The 24014-nt window shown below is 45.1% G+C and overlaps 1 protein-coding gene across 1 annotated transcript in view; it reads right to left on the reverse strand.

Moving 5' to 3' along the window:
* The window catches only part of GNAL (G protein subunit alpha L), a 554112-nt gene extending 547892 nt beyond the window's left edge, over positions 1 to 6220 (reverse strand). The window contains exon 1 of the mRNA XM_029590979.1: positions 5405 to 6220. Coding sequence (XP_029446839.1) covers positions 5405 to 5885 — 481 coding nt within the window. The 5' untranslated portion in view covers positions 5886 to 6220. The remainder of the gene's footprint in view (positions 1 to 5404) is intronic.
* Between the last annotated feature and the right edge of the window lie 17794 nt (positions 6221 to 24014).

Genomic DNA, 24014 nt, shown 5'->3' on the forward strand with positions numbered 1-24014 from the left:
AGAGCCTGCAGGATGGAAGGGGGGGGGGGGGGGGGGGGGGCCTGGGAGCAAGCAAGGTGAAGGGGACCCGAATCTCGCTGAAGGCAGCAAAGGAGGCGTAAATAGCAGGCTGCAAAACCAGAAGGTCAGAGAAGCCTGATAGAACTGAAGAAACCGGAAGCCGGAGGAAGGAATGTCGTGACCGGTAGGGCCTGGGTTGACCGTTTACTGCAGAGGCTACATTCTGTTTCTATGTATCAGGCAGATACAACGGTGCTTCCCTTACTTTTCTCGCTTTTTGGATTCTGTATGGAAGTGAGAGGCAGTTTAGAGTACTGCACGCATTCTTTCTGGAGCCCGCTTGGCATCCTGTCCAAGTTGATTTCCCGCTCATTCTCCAGCCATTACTGCTGCAGGCTCACTCCTTGGCTGTTACTGAATTTACATGCCCTCCCCTGCCCCCTTCAGGGTGACCTTAGGACCCCTGCTGTTACCTTTTCTTAATGGCTGTCCTGTTGTCCTTTTCCCCCAACGTGCCTTTGAATCTGCTCTTCACCCACCTACCCACCCCCTCAGGCCCCCTCATCTCCCTTCTGGCTAGCTTCAGGACAACCAACCAATTATGTGGCCCCCCCCCCCTCTCTGATTTCTAAACAAGAAAGCTACTACAATAAGCCAAATCTGGAGAAAAAGGCTGAATACAAAAAAAAAAAAAACAAAGTCACATATAAGGCAGGAGCCTGAAAAATAGAGGAAAGAAGAAGGAACAAACGTTTCTGTGAGAGTCTCCTTGGAAAACAGAGCCAAGCAAAATATATCAAAATACAAAACAAAACAAAAAAATCAGAAAGGAAACAATTTAAATAAATAATCACAAAAGATCTCATCAACTCGGCTGCACATAGAATTTCTCATCACAGCTAAACTAGATTAAAGGGTCTTTGTTCAATGAGCACCAACTCAGACGGTAAGCAGGATCAGCTGTGGTTGATACCTGGGTAGGGGACTACTAGAGAAGATCAAGTACTGTGGGCTGCAGAAGAAAATCCTGTGCAGTATTTTGTCAAGAAAGTAAAAACTAAAAAAAAAAATGACATGAACCATGACATGATGCGATTGCCTAACCTTGGACACCCAGAAATGGGTAGGAAAGCAGATAGGAATAAAACAAAATCAGGTACAGGTCTAAGTCATACAAAGCCCGAACAGGTCAGGTTTCTAAAACAAAAATACTATGCAAAATTCTGTTGGTTCTTTGATCGAACGCATGCAAATAGAGTTCATGCACATTCTTTGTGGAAATCCAAAAAAGCAGAGCCATTTGCAGCACTCAAGGTATTTAAACCCCAGTCGCACTCCTAGCCAGTGCCTCAGCAATGGGTTCCCTGCCTAGCAAAGTGCATTGCCCTGCATTCCTGTATCCAGTTTGCCTCATCCAGCCTGCCCTGCCTTTTACTGTTTCTCCTGCCATAGCCTTGGACTTTCTGGAATTAACCTCTGCCTGGACTTGGACCACTCTTCGGCCTGCCACTGACTACTGCCTGGTCAGTGGCAGGCCGAAGAGTTTACGTTGCTTGCTGCCTGTGCTGACCTCCGGCTTGTCCCTGATATTTCTCTCAGCTCAACCCCAGACACTCATTCCTTGCCCTGTGGGACCATCACCTAAGTCCTGAGGGTCCCCGAAACCCAAGGGCTCAACCTGCAGGGAAAGGGATGGGTATAGGTTAGGCTCCTAACCAGTCCCGTCCCGGGGCACTTCCGCCAGCTGTCAGTGTGGGCCTGGGGGCCTCGCTCTCTAGATTGTGGCAACCACACTGCATATTTAGCCATAAAATTATGGCATTAATTAGAATGCGGTTCTGAAAACTGTATCAGTCCTGGAAAATACTGGGGTCTTAGTAGGTTGTGACATTTTTTGTTGTTGTAATAGTACATGGAGGGGGAGGGGGGGGGCAGAGAAATATTTAAGAAAGTGACCAGCCAAATTTTTGAAAAGCCAGGGCAAAAAAAGTATTTTCCTTTTCACTTTTTTTGCTATTTTTTTTGTTTGTTGGAGAAAGGAGATTTTGCAGATGATTTTATTCCACCTATTTTGGGGATTTTGTTTTCTTATTTTCGTTTTTTTGTTCCTGTTTTCATTTCAGTGTTTTTGTATTTTTTTAATCTAATATTTGATTTTTTTGTGCTCTTTTTATTGTTTGTCACTCCCCCCCTCCCTCCCTTTGTAGCCCCTTTTCTGGGGAGGCAAGGGGCAGTCCCAGTCAGTGTTGTTGACTACTCCCATGAGGCCCAGGCCAGTGCCATGTGTCAAGTTTTATGTTTTTCTCCCAAATACTGACGCTTTCAAGACTGTCATACAGATTCTATGCTGCATCTAAAGAAGTAACCCATGTGGTCTGCAAAGCTCCTATACTACCAACTACTACACCTTTTTGGTTAGTCCTTTAAAATAAATCACAACTTACTAAAACTGCACTGCAATTTACTATAAAATGTTATTTTCTAATGCAATTCTAAAAAGATTTGCAGAAAAATAAAACAAGTTCCAATACAAAACTGCTGATTTAGAAGAGGTAATGAAGTTGCCTAGAGGTTCAAGAACCAGGAAAATGAATTCACGCATATCCCACTTGACCCACGGACAGATATGCCCAAGGTCACAAAAAATATCACCTATTGCTTCAGGTACTCACTCAAGAGTCCTATTTATTAAGCATTTTTCCTATAGACAAAGTAGGAGAAACCTTTCAGTAAACAAGTCCCTTAGTCAGTTATCTTTTTGTATCTGAATACTAACAATGCAGCAAACCACCTCCAGCATTAATTGGAAAGGTGAGCTAAAAATTCAAATTCACTATTGGTGAGGAGGGGAGGATGCAAAAATATTCAAAGGGCAACACTAGAATGCAGCATGGGGTAAATATTAGAGTACAGACTTCCCAAAATGTTTTATAGGCATCTCCTTATTAAAATTATCCAATAAATTAGTATTTAAACCATGATCATTATTTACAATTGTCCCATGACTATTCGAGATAGACCTAAAAACAACCCTGTCTTAAGGATCAGAAATGGCTATCAAGGGTCAAGAGGAAAGTTTGATTGTCATGGAATTGTAAAAGTGCTCAGGTAGCAAGCAATAGCAGAGTTCAGCTAATAGGAAACTGACAAGCAGAAAAAGCAGCTCAAAATAATGACATATGTACTCATCCTCTCCTCCAAAAAAATAAATACAGAACGAAACAAAAAAAAAGACAAGTACAACTCAGAGTTAAGATAGCATAAAAATATACTTTTATCAAAATCACCATAAAATCTAATTAAAAAGAGTTACTCTTATTGGATTAATAGGTAATTCCTATGCACATTCATAATATAGATTAATGTAAAAGAAAAAGCAAACAAGCTTTTTTTTCTTTTTAAAAAAGACATTCTCCAATACGACAGCAGAACTGTGTATTATACTGCAGCCCATCAGCAACTTTAAACAGTGTGCATGCAAGCCTCTGTCCCGTGAAACTCAATGGTGTGCCAAAAATTATGAACAGGACTAAATCCTGACAGGGCAGAGCAGGGCAGAGCAGAACACACTTTCAAGATGGCATAAATATCCAAGGATGAGAAAAAAAATTACCTATCCAATTATGTGCCCAAGTTGTTCAGCTGGTTGGTTGTTTGCACACTGACGGTCCTAACTAAACTGGCCTCCCCCCCCCCCACTGGGGGGTGGGCAGTTATATGGAAACATAAACAAAATAAAACCACATGCAATTAAAGATTTTTTTCTAACTCTTTCATAATCTTAATTCACAATGTAATTCGTATTAGGAAGGGGGAAAAAATAATTGAGGATCCACTTTAAGCTACAGAAAATAAGACTGCATTCCATAAGTGAAGAGCACCTGCTCAAAACAATGCACAAATGTATATCTTGATTTACACTACTGAAACTGCTGCTTAATTCAGCTGGGAAAGATGACCGTTAGTAGCTTTCAGGTGTAAATGAAGCTGTTTAAAAAAATAACTAAATCGTAAAAAAAAAAAAATATATATAGTTATAGTACCTCTCTTCAGAACACACAGATTATAAACTGTAACACTTAATACATTTACACCAGGTGAAGGAAAAACAGAACCTATCTGCATGTTTGGTGCAAGTATGCATTTCTTAGTAGTGGTCCAATGTGGATCCACAAAGTTTGGGATCTGCCCCTTAGGGAATGTCTGAAGCCAGCACCTCTCCTGTGCCATCTTGCTGGCAACCAAAACGTGCCCAGCAGCGGGCGGGGGGGGATTCTCTCACGCTAAAGCAGAGATCTGACCAGGAAGAATCCATTTTCACCATTCATTCTGATTTCTAAGAAATCAGAGTCAGTGATGAGAGGTTATCTCCAAAAAAAGAAAAGGAACAGAAAGAGACAGCTCTGTAGATTTCATGCAGGCGCGCGCTGTCATAGGCGCACGAGGTTGGATTTTTTCCCATTTCCCAGCTATTAGAAGCACTGCTGCGCTCTGTTCTAAACTTTCAGACAACAATAAAAAAAAAAAAAAGCCTGGGGTTTATTTTTAGATCTCAAGTAATAAGGGCACTGCCAGGACCCCCAGCTGCTGCGTCGTCATTGTATGCACGTCTCTATTTTTTGTTCGTTTCGGGTTTTTGTTTTGGGGTTTGTTTGTTTTTTTTACAGCAAGGGAACAAAGGCTTAGTCTGTACAGAGTGCGATTATACAAGGCAGGGTCGCAAACTGCCAGCACCGAGCCGGCCGGAAGCCGCCTTATGGCGCTAGAGAAGGCTGTAGAAATCATAATAAGAAATTAAAGCCGCCCAGCTCTCTGCCTTACCGCACGACAGCCCGGGCTGCGTTTTCCCAGCACAAATGAGCAGCCTTAATGAGCTGCCACAGGTATCCCCGCGGAGGCCCGTGCTGCTAAATTATCAATTACTGCTTGAACCCCCGGAGAGCTTTTCTTCCTCTCTCTCAACCTACCCCCCCCCCCCAACAATCTCCCGACTCCATAAAACAAACCCAGCCCCCTCCCCCCAAAGGGGCAGAGGATACGGGCCCAGACCAAAACTGGGGTGGGCTCTCCTCCCCACATCATTTACACCCTTCTTCCAAATTCCTGGCGTGCCTCAGGTAGTCACCGGCAGTTCCCGCCTCCGGCTCTGCTGCTGGCAGGAGCCCGCCTTCTTCACCCTCCTCCGTCGGCGGCTCCCGGACCACCCGCGCGAGCGCAGCGCCCCCACCACCCCCGCAGCAGCAGCAGCCAGGTCTCGCCGCAGCCGGCCGGCGGCGCGCATACATGCAAGGGCGCCAGCACCTTCCACATAAAACGTTACACGATAATAACGAGAACAAGTCAAACACCAGCACCGGGCAAAGGAAGGGCAGGGCGAGCAGCCGCAGCGGCGGACGTCACGTACCCAGTAAGAGCAGCCGGTGGGTCTGCTTGTACTCGCGCTTCTGCTCCTTCAGCGCCCGGTCGATGCTCTTGCTGACTTTCTTGGCCTCCCGCTCGGCCTCCCGCTCTTCCACCCGCAGCTTGTCCCAGTTCTTGGGCGGCGGCGGCGGAGGGGAGGGCGGCGGCGGTTTCTGGCGGCCGTGCTTGTGCAGCAGCTGCAGCTGCTTGTCGCCCTCCGCTCCCTTGCCGCCGCCGTTCTGCAGCAGCCGCAGCCCATCCGCTCCCTCCCCGCCGCTGCCGCCTCCTCCTCGCCGGAGCGGGCCCCCGGGCTGCGGCTGATGGTGGTGGTGCTGCTGCTGCTGCTGCTGCTGGCGCAGATCCCCCGCCCGCAGCGGCACGGTCAGCTCGGGCAGCTGCTGCTCCGAGTCCGAGGGGGTGGCGTTGGAGAGGGAGCCGCTGGGGTCACCGAAGAGCCGCGGCCGCAGGCTGTAGCACAGTCCCATAGTTAAAATGCACGCCGAGGGGAAGGGTGAGGAGGGGGGTGGTGGGGGTGGCGGGGCGGGGGAGCAGGATCCCGCGCGCGCCGGAGCGGAAACAGCCCTGCCGAGAAATCCAAGCTCGCCCTAGGGATGTGCGGCAGCAGATAATCAAATTAGGCAGAACGCGGGTCTATATTTAGATCGCTGCAAATCGGCGCCTTAATTTAGCGCCTCATCGTCGCCCTGTAATTCCAGAAACAGGATTTGAGTCCAAAATTAGGTAGAAAGAGTGAGTGAAGGCTCCCGACGGATTCCCAACGTGACATTTTGCATTTTCTCCAGCCAGCTAGCGTTCAGTCCCGGGCAGATCACCTGACACACAAACACAGGGGGTGGACAGTGCCTGTCTACCTTACCGTAAATACTGCAGCACAAGCTCCCTCGCAACACAGCCGCAGCGACCGTGCCAGTACTGTACGCGCAAGCACGTTCGGGTGCTCGCTGCTTTTCTTAAATATCCTGTTTCAGGGACCGTGCAGATGAGGGAAACTGTCCTGTAGAGTGCCAGTAGCTAGCTGGGTCTGGAAGGAAATTGGAGTCTTTGAGAGTTATCATGCTTTTTATAGCACCAACCAAAAAAGATGCTGTAGTTGTTTCAGTGCAACATCTTTTATTTTAGTTTATTTTAGGGGGTTGCTCATTTAAAAGGTAGCAGTCAACGAAGGTTCCAGTTTTCTCCTTTCCCCAAATAGTTTTGCTGTCTTAAGTCTCGGCAGTCTCGTTATACCGTCTGGGTGGCCAGAACAATTTATTCAGCATCTACCGCCCCCCCTCCCCAGTTCGCAGTGTAGTTAGGAAGGGTCGCAACTTCTAACCATTGGGACCCTTGTAGTGGAAAAGATTCAGAAGGAACAGGTACAGAATGGAGATGGGGAATGGAGAATTTGCATGGCAAAAGCCAGTTGTTCAGGGCAGGTATGGAGGCAGATGTGAAAAGGGGATGAAAGAGAGCAGGCAAGGGGAGGCCAGCCATGCAGTGACAGGGCAGAAGGACGGGGACAGCTGATGTGAACAGGAGGAGCAATCCCAGTACAGTAACAATATGGAGATCCCAAGGACAGGGTGCCACCCTGATTCAAAACAAGAAAATAAAGAGAGGAGGTTGGTCCACAATGCAGCAGATGCATTGCAGCTAGATATCAGGTGCATGGAGTGGCCTATATAGTAATCCTCATTAAGAAACAAACTGAAAGTACCTGGAGGAAGGTGATTGTATATGTAGCACATGAATGTATGGAACTACAGCAGCGCAGTATAAACTGGACAGAGTGTGTTTTCAGTTGCCCCCTAACAGTTTCACTACATGGCATTAGAGCCTGTGGAGCGGTAAAGTCTGTGATGGGAATAAAGAAGAAGCAGAGTCTCTGAGCAGCGTGGGACCGGAGGGGGGAGAGAGTGATCAGAAGGAGTGGCACAGGATGGCGAAGGACCTGAGAAAGATCCAGACTAATAGAGTATTGAGGGACAATATAGAGATGCAGACAGACAGACAGGAGTGGCAGGGACAAGGAGAGAGATTCAGATGGAGATACAGACAGAGGAGGAGTGACAAGGGACCTGAGAGAGATCTAGACAGACACAGAGCAGCGTGGGATCACACAGAGATGCAGACAGAGAAGCAGCTACAGACACGGGAGAGATTCAGATGCAGAGCAACCAGAAGGAGATGCGGGCAGATGAGGAGCGACAAGGAACCTGAGAGAGACAGACGAGGAGTAGCATGGTTATAAATAAGGTGGCATAGACGCCGTAGAGGACCCCCATCAGCTCAGAAATCAAATGGACTGCAAGAACAGAGAATGTGACTATGTCAAGTGTGTTTGCGCGCGCAAACACACACATTAGATTCAAATGAGAACATAAGAAAATGCCATACTGGGTCATACCAAGGGTCCATCAAGCCCAGCATCCTGTTTCCAACAGTGGCCAATCCAGGCCATAAGAACCTGGCAAGTACCCAAAAAAAGTCTATTCCATGTTACCATTGCTAATGGCAGTGGCTATTCTCTAAGGGGGTCATTTTCAAAGGAGTTACGCATGTAAATGTGACATACTATCGTAGCAATTTTCAAAAGCTATTTACTCGAGTAAAGTGCACTTACTTGAGTAAATCCTATGGACAATTCAATGGCATATATTGTAGCAATTTTGAAAAGCCCACTTACTTGAGTAAAGTGTATTTACTCGAGCAAAAATCAGTTTTGCTCGAGTAAATGCTTTTTAAAATCTACCCCTAAGTGAACTTAATAGCAGGTAATGGACTTCTCCTCCAAGAACTTATCCAATCCTTTTTTAAAGGATTGGATAAGTTCACGATGCAGCGGAATGGCGGGGGACCAGAGAGAGATGCAGGATGCAGCGGGGACACAGCATAGTGATAAAAAGTGGCAGAGTGATGGCACAGAGCACTACCCATTGGCCCAGAGGTTAAGTGGCCTGCAGGAACAGAGAACTGTGAATAGGTTGCATGTGTTTCTGTATCCCACTACTTTTTTGGCAGTGGCTCTCCCGCTAAGGTGGCTGTTAGAATATGGGGTTTCTGATGTTACTCTGAGAGCCACTAGATCCACAAAAGAGGGGCTATCAGAGGAACATTTGCCCTCCTTCCTTTTGGGTCTTTCAGTAATAGGAACGAAGGAGACTGAGATCCATCCAACCAGTGGGTGGGCATACATAGAAAAATGTGGAAGGGAGGTTCTGGAAGCCAAATTTAGGATTTTAGGTAGAAAGCTGAAATCCAGAACCTCCAGGATTTCTCTGAAATACTTCCTGTTACATGTGCAGGTCCCCAGAGGCAGGCAGAGCTCCAGAGTCTCAATGTGTGGATGAAACGATTGTGCAGGGAAGAAGGATTCAGTTCTGTAAGGAACTCCACCTTAACCAGAGTCCAACCAGGCTGCTGGTTGGACTCTGGTTAAGAGTGGAGCAGCTTTTAAACTAGAACAAGGGGGAAAACTGACAGCCACTCAGCAATGCATGGTTCAGAGAGAGGTATCTTCAAAGGATACTAATGAAGCAGGAGAGTTAGGGCATCCCAACAGAGAGGTTCCAATAAAAGCAAAAGCAGTCCATGTGCCTATAAGTAAAGAATCAACTGAGCTAAAGAATTCTGAATTATCCCTATCAACTGAAAAGCAAGTTGTTAATACAAACAAAAAAACATACTTTGAAATGTCTGTATGCCAATGCCAGAAGTCTAAGACGTAAGATGGGAGAGTTAGAGTGAATGATGAGAGAGATAATTGGCATTTCAGAGAGCTGATGGAAGGAGGATAACCAATGGGACAGTGCTATACCAGGGTATACCAGGGTACTTGCCAGGTTCTTATGGCCTGGATTGGCCACTGTTGGAAACAGGATGCTGGCTTGATGGATCCTTGGTCTGACCCAGTATGGCATGTTCTTATGTTCTTATTGCAATGATAGGGAGAATCAACTTGGTGGGGAGGGGGTGGCGCTTTATGTCCAAGAGGGCATAGAGTCCAATAGGATAAAGATTGTACAAGAGATTAAATGCTCAGTAGAAACTTTATGGGTAGAAATCCCATGTGTGTTGGATAAGAGTATAGTGTTAGGAGTATACTACCGTCCACTGGACAAAATGGTGAGTTGGACGATAAAATGTTAAGAGAAATCAGGGAAGCTAACCAATTTAGCAGAACAGTAGTATTGAAAGATTACAATTACCCTAATATTGACTGGATAAACGTAACATCAGGACTTGTTAGAGAGATAAAGTTCCTGGATGGAATAAATGAAGCTTTATGGGGCAATTGGTTCAGGAACTGATGAGAGAGGAAACTATTTTAGATCAGGATTTGGTGAAAGAGATAACAGTGGTGGGGCCGCTTGGCAATAGTGATCATAATGATCAAATTTGAATTAGTGACTGGAAGGGGGACAATAAGTAAATCGATGGCTCTAGCACTAAACTTTCAAAAGGGAAACTTTGAGAAAAATAGTTAGGAAGAAACGGAAAGATGCAGCTGCAAAGGTTACAAGTGTACAGCAGGCATGGACATTGTTAAAAAATATCATCTTAGAAGCGCAGTACAGATGTATTCCATGCATTAAGAAAGGTGGAAGGCCAAATGATTGCTGGTATAGTTAAAAGGTGAGGTGAAAGAGGCTATTTTAGCCAAAAGATCTTCCTTTAAAAACTGGAAGAAGGATCCATCTGAAGAAAATGGGAAAAAGCATAAGCATTGTCAAGTTAAATGTAAAACATTGATAAGATAGGCTAAGAAAGATTTTGAAATGAAGTTGGCCGGAGAGCAAAAACTCATAATAAAAACTTTAAAAAATATATCTGAAGCAGAAAACCTGTGAGGTAGTTGGTTCAAATGTTAGATGGTTGAGAGGTTAAAGGGGCTCTTAAGGAAGATAAAGCCATCATGGAAAGCTAAATTAATTCTTTGCTTCCATGTTTACTAAAGAGGATGTTAGAGAAATAGCAGTTCCCGAGATGGTTTTCAAGGGTGATAATTAGGATGAACCGAATCAAATCATGGTGAACCTGGAAGGTACCGATGGCACTTGATTTTGATTTAATTATATTTTTTAAATTTGTTGTAGTTATTCTTTATTTTTATTATTATTTTTTAGATATTATACAGTTTTTTAAATATTATATTTCTATTTTGTTTATGTATATCATTTTATTTTTAATATCTTTGTAAACCATTTTGATTAAATCTCATTTGTAAAGGCGGTATATAAATACTTTAAAATAAATAAATAAAGACATAGTAGGCCAGCTTGACAAACTAAAGAGTAGCAAATCACCTGGATTGGATAGTATATACCACAGGGCTCTGAAGAAATTAAAAAATGAAATTTCAGATCTACTAAAAAAAATGTGTAACCTATCATTAAAATCATCCATTGTACCTGAAGACTGGAGGGTGGCTAATGTAACACAGATAGTTAAAAAGGGCTCCAGTGTTGATCTAGGAAACTATAGACTAGTGAATCTGATTTAAGTGCCAGGAAAATACTGGAAACTATTCTAAAGAACAAAATCACAGAACTTTTAGAAAGACATGGTTTAATAGAACACAGCCAGCATGGATTTATCCAAGGGAAGTCTTGCCTCAAAAATTTGCTACATTTTTTTGAAGGGGTTAATAAATATGTGGATAAAGGTGAACTGGAGATGTAGTATATTTAGATTTTCAGAAATCATTTGACAAGTCCCTCATGAGAGGCTTCTTAGAAAACTAAAAAGTCCTGTGATAGGAGGCGATGTCCTTTCGTGCATTGCAAACTGGTTAAGAGACAGGAAATAGAAAGTAGGATTAAATGGTCTGTTTTCTCAGTGGAAAAATGTAAACAGTGGAGTGCCTCAGGGATATATACTTGGACCTGTGCTTTTTAATATATTTATAAATGATCTGGAAATGGGAACAATGAGTGAGGTGATCAAATTTGCAGATGATACAAAATTATTCAGAGTAGTTAAATCACATGCAGATTGTGAGAAATTGCAGGAGGATCTTGAAAGACTGGAAAATTGGGCATCCAAATGGCAGATGAAATTTAATGTGGAGAAGTGCATGGTGAAGCATATAGGGAAAAATAACCCATGCTGTAGTTACATGATGTTAGGTTCCATATTAGGAGTTACCATCCAGGAAAAAGATCTAGGCGTCATAATGGATAATACATTGAAATGATTGGTTTAGTGTGCTGCAGCAGTCAGAAAAGCAAACAGAATGTTAGGAATTATTAGGAAGGGAATGGTGAATAAAATGGAGAATGTCATAATTCCTCTGGATCACTCCATGGTGAGACCACACCTGGAGTACTGTATGCAGTTCTGGTTGCCACATCTCAAGAAAGATATAGTTGCGATGATGAAGGTACAGAGAAGGGCGACCAAAATGATAAAGGGGATGGAACAGCTCCTCTATGAGGAAAGGCTAAAAAGGATAAGGCTGTTCAGCTTGGAGAAGAGACGGCTGAGGGGGGATATGATAGAGCTCTATAAAATCATGAGCGGATTTGAACATGTGAATGTGAATCAGTTATTTTCCAAAACATTTTTATTGAGGATATCAGAAACTAATACAATACATGAATGCAGAAAATCACATATCTAAATTTCTGACATCCTAACAAATTTTTAAACATTTACTCCCCACCCAATTCCCACCCCTCCATATGAATCTGTTATTTACTCATCCAGATAATAGAAGAACTAAGGGGCACTCCATGAAGTTAGCAAGTAGCATATTTAAAATCATTCAGAGAAAATTGTTTTTCACTTAATGCACAATTAACCTCTGGAATTTGTTGCCAGAGAATATGTTTAGGGCAGTTAGTGTAGCTGGGTTTGAAAAAGGTTTGGATAAGTTACTGAAGGAGAAGTCCATAAACTGCTATGAATCAAGTTAACTTAGGGAATAGCCACTGCTTTTACTGGCTTTACCTCTTTACCTCTTGCTTTTCAGTAGCATGAGATGTATTTAATGTTTGGTTACTTGCCAGGTACTTTTAACCTGGATTGGCCACTGTTGGAAACAGGATGGTAGGCTTGATGGACCCTCAGTCTGACCCAGTATGGCAATTTCTTATATTCTTATGTTTAGTCTCTCAAGGGTAGAGAGCGAAGACAGGGTCATTAAACGTATAATGCTCAGATAAATTCAACATTAAATTAAAGAAAACAGTTTATTTAACAATTTTGTTCATTAAGTTGATAAGACAGGCTAAGAAAGATTTTGAAATGAAGTTGGCCGGAGAGCAAAAACTCATAATAGAAACTTAAAAAAATATATCTGAAGCAGAAAACCTGTGAGGTAGTTGGTTCAAATGTTAGATGGTTGAGAGGTTAAAGGGGCTCTTAGGGAAGATAAGGCCATCATGGAAAGCTAAATTAATTCTTTGCTTCCATGTTTACTAATGAGGATGTTAGAGAAATAGCGGTTCCGCCCCTGCGCGTGCTGAGCCTATCTTGCATAGGCTCGGCGGCGTGTGCAAGCCCCGGGACGCGTGCAAGTCCTGTTGCTTCGTAAAAGGGGCGGAAAGGGGGCCTGTCTGGGGCGTGGCGGCAGTCTGGGGTCAGGGGGCGGGTCCGGGACGTGGTGACAGTTCAGGGGAGGGCCGGGGGCGGTCCTGAGTCCTCCGGCACAGCGGCCTTGCCGAGGGATGGCGAGCCGGCGTCACAAGTTACACCTGCCTCGGGCAGGCGTAACTTGTACAACAAAGGTAGGGGGGGATTTAGGTAGGGCTGGGGGGGTGGGTTAGATAGGGGAAGGGAGGGGAAGGTGGGGGGAGGTGGAAGGAAAGTTCCCTCCGAGGCCACTCCGATTTCAGAACAGCCTTGGAGGGAACGGAGGCAGGCTGCTCGGCTCAGCGCGCGCAGGTTGCACAATTGTGCACCCCCCTGCGCGCGCCGACCCTGGATTTTATAACATGCGCGCGGCAGCACACACACGTTATAAAATCGGGCGTAGATTTGTTCGCGCCAGGTTGCGCGAACAAATCTATGCTCGCGCATAAATTTAAAAATCTACCCCTAAGCAAATAGTGTACATCAGCAATTAAATTCTTGTGAACTTTTGAAAATATCATACAAAGCAGAAAGTACTGTTTTACAAGTTTTTCCAGTTACGTAGTCCACCAGTTTGTCCAGTTGATAATGTTTTCCTCTATCTCTTTTCCTCCTAGGATTCTTATTCCCTGTCTGGTACCGGTACCTGCTAAAACACTCATCAGATAAGTATATGTATATATATATCTTTATCTCTGATAGGAAAGTTTGTTCCAATTGAAATAATATGAATATAAAGCAGATGTTGGTTTAAAAGTGTATGATTCTTTTCTTATGCTCCACTTCACAGGTGTTCCGGTGTATTTCCTTGCAGCGGATAAAGGCAAGAATTTCTTTTGTATATGTTCCTTTCTTCCTCGGTGTTCCTCAAGTTTGTCTGAGTCCTTTAACACTGTCGCTTTGTCCCCTCACTCTCCTTTGCTTTTACTGTGTGTATCTCTGTGTCTCTTGCCTTCTTGTTCAGTCTAGCTAGACACTTAGAGGTAGATTTTAAAAGCGTTGCTCACGCGCAAAATTGTCCACATACATGTGTATGTGGCCCACGCGCGAGCAACACAAGTTTTAAGAATCCGCGAAGTACTCGCATACAATACTCATGCGCACGTCAAGAATAAAGGGGCGGGGATTGAGTGTTCTGGGGCAGGGCTAAGACTTGTGCATGTAACTTCGAATTTTAGAAAGCCGACCAAGGCGCGCATCTGTGTGTTTCCTAGCGTGTAGCAGATGGGCTCAGGACCAATGGGTATAGTGTACTCCTGATAGCAGATGGGAGACGGAGTCAGATTTCAAGCTGACATCAGCCTACATATACCCGTGCAGGAAGCTTACCTCTTCAGTATTCTCATCGGAAAGCAATTGTGGATATATGTGTGCTTTAATAACTTGATTAACTTGGTTAACTAGGACTGGTTCAACTGATTTCCAAATTGGAGACCAGTGCACTCAACCGAATAACACTGAAACCCGGCAACTAGAGACCGCCAGTGCACTCAACCGAATAACACTGAAACCTGGCAACTAGGGTGTCTTGAACTAGGGGTAATACCACCAGAGTCAATAATCTGTTGCAGTGGTTTCTTTGCCTTGTGTCCCCTGCTAAACCTCCTCAGGGGTTGGCACTCCAAAACAGACCCTCCAAGGACTGTTGAAGATGACATATGCAATATCAGACAGGTGTATTCTGTTAGGCCGATACATGCCATCACATTAAACATCTGCCCAACTGTGCATAATGTGCCGTCTACCCAACCTTTGAGTCCACATGCCAATCTGGCGGCCTTTTTTCGACCTTTCCTACAGAGCTTCAGATCTGCCCATTTGGGGCGCAGGAAAATGTCTGACCATAACAAACAGGTGTTAGGCCACCAGGAAGCTAATTGGGGAAGGTCCTTTTTTTTTCTCATAAATTCTTTGTTAAAGTTTAAACATACAATCTATGGCCATAGAACATATACATGAAACATATCCGTCTACCAACACAGGCCAAATATTGCAAATATGACAGTGATTGTTTTCTTACAAATCTCTCTCCCTTTCCCTTCCCTCCTAAACCCACCTGAAATGGTCCCATTGGAACTCCATTCTACACTGTATGGCTCAATCTGCTGTATGATATTCACTGATAAGCTTCACATATTCTTATATTATGAACTGGCAAATTTCTCATATTAAAGTTAAATTTAACACTTGAGGCAACAATGTCGAATAAGAGAATGGATCTCAGTAGGGTATTCCTTTTCACTCTAATTTCCCAGGCATGTACCATGTTCCCCCATACCCAAGAAGGTGCTGGCTCATGCAACCACAGGGACCACAACTCCCATCTAATGTAACAGCCGCACACATCAACAGTTGTATCGGCGAGACCTTGACATGCACCGCCACGGTGCTACTCAAATCGCGCAACATTATCAGGGAGACGTCGGAGGTAGTCACTTCACCCTTACCTTCTGAGGCACATGCACACGGAGATGCAAAATTCACCCGTCAGGGTCACTACTTAAGGGATGAGCACTGCCGCAACTAGCACTGTCACAGCAGTGAATAAGTTAACAGTGGGAATGGGTGGTGACACATCCTGCATGGGAGGGAGTGTCTGCGCCAGTGATCAAAGGACACAGATGTTGCATATGCTACAGACAAGAAAGTCCCAAGAAACATACCGTATGTTCCGGCGTATAAGACGACTGGGCGTATAAGACGACCCCCCCCCCCCCCTTTTTTATACATATTTTTAAGAAAAAAAATAATTTTACACTCAAACAGGAGCAACCCTATCTATGAAAAGGCAACACTACAAATACCGTATATCAGGCCCTAAAAACCAATATACCTCTTATTAGGAAAACAGAACTAGCAAGCAGCTATAGATCCCCACACATAAATAATTGTAAAACTATACTAATAAGCAGAATAAATGTTTCAAAACAGCTATGAACAGAATAACATCCAACAATTAAAAACTCATAAAAACTATTAAACATTCTCCAAACACCAATAAAATATTTCAAAAAAGCAGACACATCACATAATATTAAATAATTAAAATGGCAGTCAATCAAGAAAAATAAACTTAAAAAGCCACCTTTCCTTACCCCCTCCAGCAGCTCTCCTATTCCTCTTCCGCTTCCTTAGGGCCCATGTCTCTCACACACACACACCATACCAGTCATGCCCCCATGACCAGTTTCTGTCTCTCACACACCAATCATTTCCCAAACAGTCTTTGACACACACACCAGACACCTTCCTGAACAGTTTCTCTCATGCCATACACACACACAGGCTTCCCACTCCCGTGTCTGCTTACCGTACATATACGGGCTTCTCACTCTCATAATCACTTTCTCTGTCTCACACACACACACCAGTCTCTCTCTCATTTCCATGCTCACTCTCCACGTGCACAGGCTTCTCATTCCCTGAATCACATTCTTTCTCTCACATTCACACACACCAGTCTCTTTCTCTCACACACACCGTCACCTTATCAACCAGTCTCTCTCTCATGCACGCGCACACACACACACACAGCCAGCCCTCCCGCTCCCATGCTCTCTCTCACATAATCAGGCTTCTTACTCCCATGCTTTCTCACATACCCAGATTTCTCACTTCCATGCTTTTTCTCTCTCTCACACTCACATACACATCAGTCATCTCTCTGAGCAGTCACTTTCATTGTCTCTCACACACGAGCTCGCTGACCAGTTTCTCTCAATCACACACATGCTCTCAATCAAATGCATTCTCTCACTTACACACAGGCTGGCTGCTTCTCTCTCTCTCTCTCTCTCTCTCTCACTTCCACTCCCCCCCCCCGAGCACAAATAGTAGCTGCAGCAGCTTCCTCCTCCAGCCCCCGCAGGCCAAGAAAGAAGAAACCCATCGGCCGCGGGAGGCTCATGCTGCTGTCTCCTTTCCCGATTACCAGCTCCTTTGACTGCTCGGGGCCGTTCCTGCTGTCGCCGCTGCAATTTTTTTCATGCGGCACGGCTCTTTCTTCCCGCGCATCACTTCCTGTTCCGGTTCAAAGGGGGGGGGGGGGGCGGGAAGAAGAAAAGGGCAGCCGCGGATGCCACAGGTTTTTTTTTTTTTTTTTGCACCGCTGCCGTTCCCGCTGGGCTTGAACGTGCTGATAGCCCAGCGGCAACGGCAGTGCGGTGCGCGGGAAGGAGAAAGCCGTGCCGAATGAAAAAATTGCAGCGGCGATAGCAGGAACGGCCCCGAGCAGTCGAAAGAGCTGGTAATCGGGAAAGGAGACAGCAGCATGAGCCTCCCGCGGCCGATGGGTTTCTTCTTTCTTGGCCTGCGGGGGCTGGAGGAGGAAGCTGCTGCAGCTACTATTTGTGCTCGGGGGGGGGGGGGGGGTGGAAGTGGAAGTGAGAGAGAGAGAGAGACAGCCAGCCTGTGTGTAAGTGAGAGAATGCATTTGATTGAGAGCATGTGTGTGTGATTGAGAGAAACTGGTAAGAGAGCAGGTGTGCCCTATAAGACGATACCCGGCGTATAAGACGACCCCCGACTTTTGAGAAGATTTTATTGGGTTAAAAAGTCGTCTTATACGCCGGAAAATACGGTATTTAACTGGGTACAGTCATTCTTAAGGATGATGACGATTTTAGGACAAGATGACCATCTCAGTACGGTCCCATGTTGAGCTACGTGGACACCATCCTTGAAGCTTACAAGGATTATGGTTGAGCATGGCTAAATTATGATAAATGATTCATGTTCTGGGGACACGATGTCAGCTTGTGGCTAAAACAAATGACTAACAAAGCAAGCAATCCAAGTGCATGCAATTGGTCCTTCCGGAAATTCTTCACAGCGCCAGCGCAGGCCCCTGCACCCCTTCAATTGCCAAATAATGTGTGCTGGCGGTACAACAAATCCTCATGCAACTTCCAGGATTGCAGATTCAAGAATGAATGTTCAATCTTCTTTTCTTCACACCCAGCGAACAAGTGCACCAAGAAGATAGTAGAAGGGAGTTTCATGAAGGCCTATTGAGTATCACGGCTTCAACAAGGCCCTGTCCGCTATAATTCTGGCATCAATGTCTCCTTAGCTGGATCATTATCCTAAGCGCAGTGAGGCCCTTCACCTCACGCGTGATATCCAAGAAGGTTTCCACATTCCATTCCAGGGGCATCTGGGGTTGCTACACCAAGCAATGCCCCATCCTCTGTATGACATGCAGACATTGTGCAGCAAAAACTGGTTGGCAAGTTGACTATGGGGTGGATAGCGGAGCCTTTTAATACTCCCCCCTTTACTGAGATGATCTTGTCACCACTGGTAAATTCAGGCTCATGCAAAGCCTATCATACCCCAAGGGAGCATCTGTAAATGATTATTTACCTCCAGAAGAATGCATGAAACAATATGCATCTTTTGATAGCACCATAGCCTTGCTGAGGAGATGCAGACAGGACGCCTTGATGGCTAAGATAGACATCAAATCTGCATTCTGATTGCTGCCAGTTTTCTTAGATAGTTTCCCAGTATTGGGTTTTCAGTTCTGGGATCAATTTTATTTCAACAAATCTATGCCAATGGGGTGTTCGGTGCCTTGTGCCTACTTCAAACTTTTTAGTTCCTTCCTGCACTGAGCAACTGCACAACGATCTGGTCTGGACAATATCATACATTACTTGGATGACCTCCTATCCTAAACGTATTCTTCATGATTTCCAGTCTATGACCACCGACTTTGGTGTTCCTCTGGCACATGAAAAGACCGAGGGTCCTTCCATCTGTATCCGTTTTTTGGGCATTGAGCTTGACCCAGAAAAGATGATATCCCGATTGCTGGAGGACAAAGTAGCTAAGTTGCAGGACATGTTAAAGCAAGCCTTGAGTGTCAAAAAGCTTACACTCCATAGATTACAATCCATCATGGGCAGCTTGAATTTCACCTGCAGAGTGATTCTGATGGGGAGGATTTTCCTGAGGAGACTGGCTGCAGCAATTTCGAGTGTACACAGGCCTCATAACTTTGTTAGGATATTGCCAAGACATCGCCATTTTGGTATCCTTCCTGGCCAACTTCAATGATCTATCAGTATGGCAAGAGCTCCCACTTTCCAGTCGGGATCTGGACATATACTCTGATGCCTCGAGAGAATGGGGTTTCAGAATTTATTGCCAAGGTACATGGTCCACTTGGCCAGACAAATGAGTGGAGGCTGGATTGACACGAAATGTTGCGTTCCTCAGATTATTCCCCGTACTGATGGCATTAGTGCTTTGGAAGAGTAAGCTGCAGAACAAGCAGATCATATTTTGGTGTGGCAATCAGGCGGTGGTGCATGTGCTGAATCATTAATATGCTAGGTGGCCATGTATAGCCAAACTGCTAAGAGAGGTGGTGCTTGTTATCTTATGCATTCAATACCACTGTTCAAGCACACCATATCCCAGCGGTTGCAGATGCCTTATCCTGTGCTAAGTGGGAGTTATTTCGTAAACAGGTACCCACAGTAGAAGAGACAGAAACCCTGCATCATGATGGGTGAGGAAGCTGTAGTCACATGACCAGGAAGGGATTCTCCATAGATGGATGAAATGACACAGGGAATGGTTAAGCAAAGCTGGTAGTAGGGCAACTACATTGATGTAGCAGTGATTTTTTAATAAAGTTGTCCCTGGCTCCAGAATCTACTAAAGCTTCGTTCTGAACTGAGAGCTTTCCATAGGTAAGACACACCGGAACCATTAGTAGCAGAGAGGAAGCAGGATGTGCAAGGCTGCCTTCCAGACGAGACTTCTCTTTACAGAGTTTTTCAGTCTCAAGGAAAACTGATGGACAAAATGATTTTATGTGCACAGTAGAGGTAAAGATTTTGCGATCTTCGTCTTTGTTTCTCATCAAGCAAAAGTCGGGTATTGCCTAATTGCATGGGTTCTTTGAGGGCAGCCATCTTTGGTGGTTCCAGGATGGGTTGCGAAAGATTTGGAGGTCTGGGAACCATAAGCAGGGTCTGCTGAGAGTTCTTCTTTTCACAAGCCTGTTCCTGGAATCTCAGGTCAATATGAATAGCCAAGGCAAGGAGTACTTCGAGGGATGGAGGAAGGTCCCATGCTGTAAGTTCATCTTTGATTCTCTCAGATAATCCCAGCCAAAAATATGGCGATTTGGCTATCTTCACCCCGAGTTCAGAAGTTAAGGTATGGAATTCTACTGCATATTCAGCAACAGAACAATTGCCCTGACTAATATGAAGGAGCTCTGTGGCAGCGGACGTGATATGCCCAGGCTGATCAAAGATCAGACGGAATTGCTGAATGAAATTGTCCAATCTTGTTCCCACAAGGGAGAGGCCCAAGCAAGAGCTGGACTGTCCAACAGGGAAAATATATAAGTGATCTTGACAAGATCTGAGCTGGCTGTAATTCAAATTGCATTTTGCACACGTTAAAGAATCCTCTGCATGCTTTAGGATCATCCCCAAACCTTGGAGGTGGCAGTAGTTGAATCAAGGACTCACCAGTCCAGATAGGTGCCGGTGTAGGGTTCGCCAGAACTGGAACTGAGATTGAAGTTGAATGTTGAACTTGTATTATGTCTAAATGCTATGGCAAGGTCCGTAATAAGTCTTTTACTTGATTGAGTTGCTGCTGGGCCTGTTGTATGAACTGGTGCAGGAGACCAATCAGTTCTGATTTTTGCTCCTGCATCTGGGTGATCAAGGCAGAGTTGGCTGTCTCGGGGATGTTTATCAAGCTCATGGCTTCACCAAACTGTAAGGAACTGCGTATGCATGTGCCCTTCTTGCTGTGACACAGCCTTGCAGGTAGCGTCCTGAGACTCACACCAGCGGTGAGTGAGTGAGTCTTGGCATGGGTGCAGACTATGACTGAGTCCAAATGTCGATACAAAGACCAGGCTGTGGCTGAAGCCAGGCAAGGATGAGTCTGACGACTTGAGACAAGGCTGATGACTTAAGATAAGGCTGAGACTGAAACGGAGCTGAAGACTGCATCGGAGCCACAGGCGAAGACAGAATAAGAACATAAGAACATGCCATACTGGGTCAGGCCAAGGGTCCATCAAGCCCAGCATCCTGTTTCCAACAGTGGCCAATCCAGGCCATAAGAACCTGGCAAGTACCCAAAAACTAAGTCTATTCCATGTTACCATTGCTAATGGCAGTGGCTATTCTCTAAGTGAACTTAATAGCAGGTAATGGACTTCTCCTCCAAGAACTTATCCAATCCTTTTTTAAACACAGCTGTACAAACTGCACTAACCACATCCTCTGGCAACAAATTCCAGAGTTTAATTGTGCATTGAGTAAAAAAGAACTTTCTCCGATTAGTTTTAAATGTGCCCCATGCTAACTTCATGGAGTGCCCCCCCAGGCAGAAGTTGAAAGCAGGAACCAGGCTGATGCCGAAGACAGGAACCAGGCTGAAGCCGGGAACCAGGCTGGAAGGCTTGAGCAAGACAGAAGAATGGAACCAGGAGAAGCAAGAACCAGAAGACCTTCTTGCTGAGACAATGAATCCAAGTCCAGGCAGGCTAAGTATTCTTGAGCATGTGTCATTATTTTCGGGGTGGGTACCCGACTCTCTTGCCAAACTGTGCTGAATCGTGCACACTGATGCACATGCATGCCCTAAGCGTCTCTTCGCTGGGTCCTAGTATCTCACATGTCAGAGCATCCGATGGTAGCTCCCTGCCGCATGGTGAACGTCTGCGCTGAGGAGTCTGGGAAGGGGCTGGAGTCTAACACCTGTTGCCATGCCATGCCATGTCATGGATTACCCGACCAATGTTCCGTAGCTCCGTGGGCATTGTGAGATGATGATGAACTATTAAGAACATAAGAACATGCCATACTGGGTCAGACCAAGGGTCCATCAAGCCCAGCATCCTGTTTCCAACAGTGGCCAATCCAGGCCATAAGAACCTGGCATGTACCCAAAAACTAAGTCTATTCCATGCTACTGTACTAGTAATAGCAGTGGCTATTGCATCTAGTCCACATGGTGTCCCCGATGCCACCGCTCGCCTGAAACATTGTGATTGTGAGGAAGGCCTGATGCCGGTGATGGCCATCAACCATCTGCAAATAATCCAGGCTGAATCGCACATGTTCTCATATAGGTCTGTCTTTTTTTCTATATTTTGTAGATTTGTTGAACTTCGATTGAGAAGCTTTGAAGAGCATTATACAGGAAGTTTGGCTTTCTTCTCTTTATGATGTGCGGGAAGCATTTTCGAATTATGGACATTGTTGGAAGAAGAGTTATGAAGTAACTTATCTTGTATCCATGAAGACATCTGTCGAAGGAGTAGTTTTGAAATTGTTCCCCTGAAGAAGCCCACCTGGGTGAAACGAGGGTCCTCATCGGGAGTATAGTTAAAACGGACTCTTTTGGTATCTGAGAACATGGGAGTATAGTAGGGATGTGAATCGTTTTAGGACGATTAAAATTATCGTCCGATAATTTTAATATCGTCTTAAACCGTTATGGAACACAATACAATACAGATTTTAACGATTTATCGTTATAAATCGTTAGAATCGTGAGCCGGCACACTAAAACCCCCTAAAACCCACCCCCGACCCTTTAAATTAAATCCCCCACCCTCCCGAACCCCCCCCCAAATAACTTAAATAACCTGCGGGTCCAGCGGCGGTCCGGAACGGCAGCGGTCCGGAATGGGCTCCTGCATCTTGTCGTCTTCGGCCGGCGCCATTTTCCAAAATGGCGCCGAAAAATGGCGGCGGCCATAGACGAAAAAGATTGGACGGCAGGAGGTCCTTCCGGACCCCCGCTGGACTTTTGGCAAGTCTCGTGGGGGTCAGGAGGGCCCCCACAAGCTGGCCAAAAGTTCCTGGAGGTCCAGCGGGGGTCAGGGAGCGATTTCCCGCCGCGAATCGTTTTCGTACGGAAAATGGCGCCGGCAGGAGATCGACTGCAGGAGGTCGTTCAGCGAGGGTTCCGGCGCCTCGCTGAACGACCTCCTGCAGTCGATCTCCTGCCGGCGCCATTTTCCGTACGAAAACGATTCGCGGCGGGAAATCGCTCCCTGACCCCCGCTGGACCTCCAGGAACTTTTGGCCAGATTGTGGGGGGCCTCCTGACCCCCACGAGACTTGCCAAAAGTCCAGCGGGGGTCCGGAAGGACCTCCTGCCGTCCAATCTTTTTCGTCTATGGCCGCCGCCATTTTTCGGCGCCATTTTGGAAAATGGCGCCGGCCGAAGACGACAAGATGCAGGAGCAGGAGCCCGTTCCGGACCGCTGCCGTTCCGGACCGCCGCTGGACCCGCAGGTTATTTAAGTTATTTGGGGGTGGGGGATTTAATTTAAAGGGTCGGGGGTGGGTTTTAGGGGGTTTTAATGTGCCGGTTTTTCGATTTTTCGATTTTTTAACGATTTTTCACGATTTTTCACGATATTTTACCCCCCCAAACGGCAACAATACGATTCCCTCCCCCTCCCAGCCGAAATCGATCGTTAAGACGATCGAGGACACGATTCACATCCCTAGAGTATAGCCAAAACGGATTCCATTTGGTATTGAGAATATATGGGAGTATAGAAAAACAGCTTATTGTAGTGTTTGAGAGCATATTTAGGTTGGAAAGAGTTTTTCCTTAATCTTTTTTAATGTAATATTCCCTGTTGATTCAATATGGAAGTTTTAAATGGAATGGTGGTGTATGAATAGTATGTGGTATGGAATGTATGTATGTATGTTATTAACATGATGTGGGGAATGTGATGGGCTTTGTGTTGTGTGTTGTGGTGCATTATAATTGATTCAAAATATTTTGTGAATATTTTATAAGTGTTTTATAAGAAGTATAATAAAAAGATGTGAAAAAAATAAAAAGATATTGTGGAAACACACATCATATTATACATATATTGTATTATTCCCCTGATTAATTTGGTATTCATATACAGAGGTATAGCATTACCCATATGATAAGCAATCTGGACCTGGATAGGCTCTATGTTACTTCTGGTAATTTTAGCAAAAGCATCTGTAATGACATCTGGAGAGACTAAATAGGTT

The sequence above is a fragment of the Rhinatrema bivittatum genome, chromosome 2, assembly GCF_901001135.1.
Source record: "Rhinatrema bivittatum chromosome 2, aRhiBiv1.1, whole genome shotgun sequence".
NCBI lineage: Eukaryota > Metazoa > Chordata > Amphibia > Gymnophiona > Rhinatrematidae > Rhinatrema > Rhinatrema bivittatum.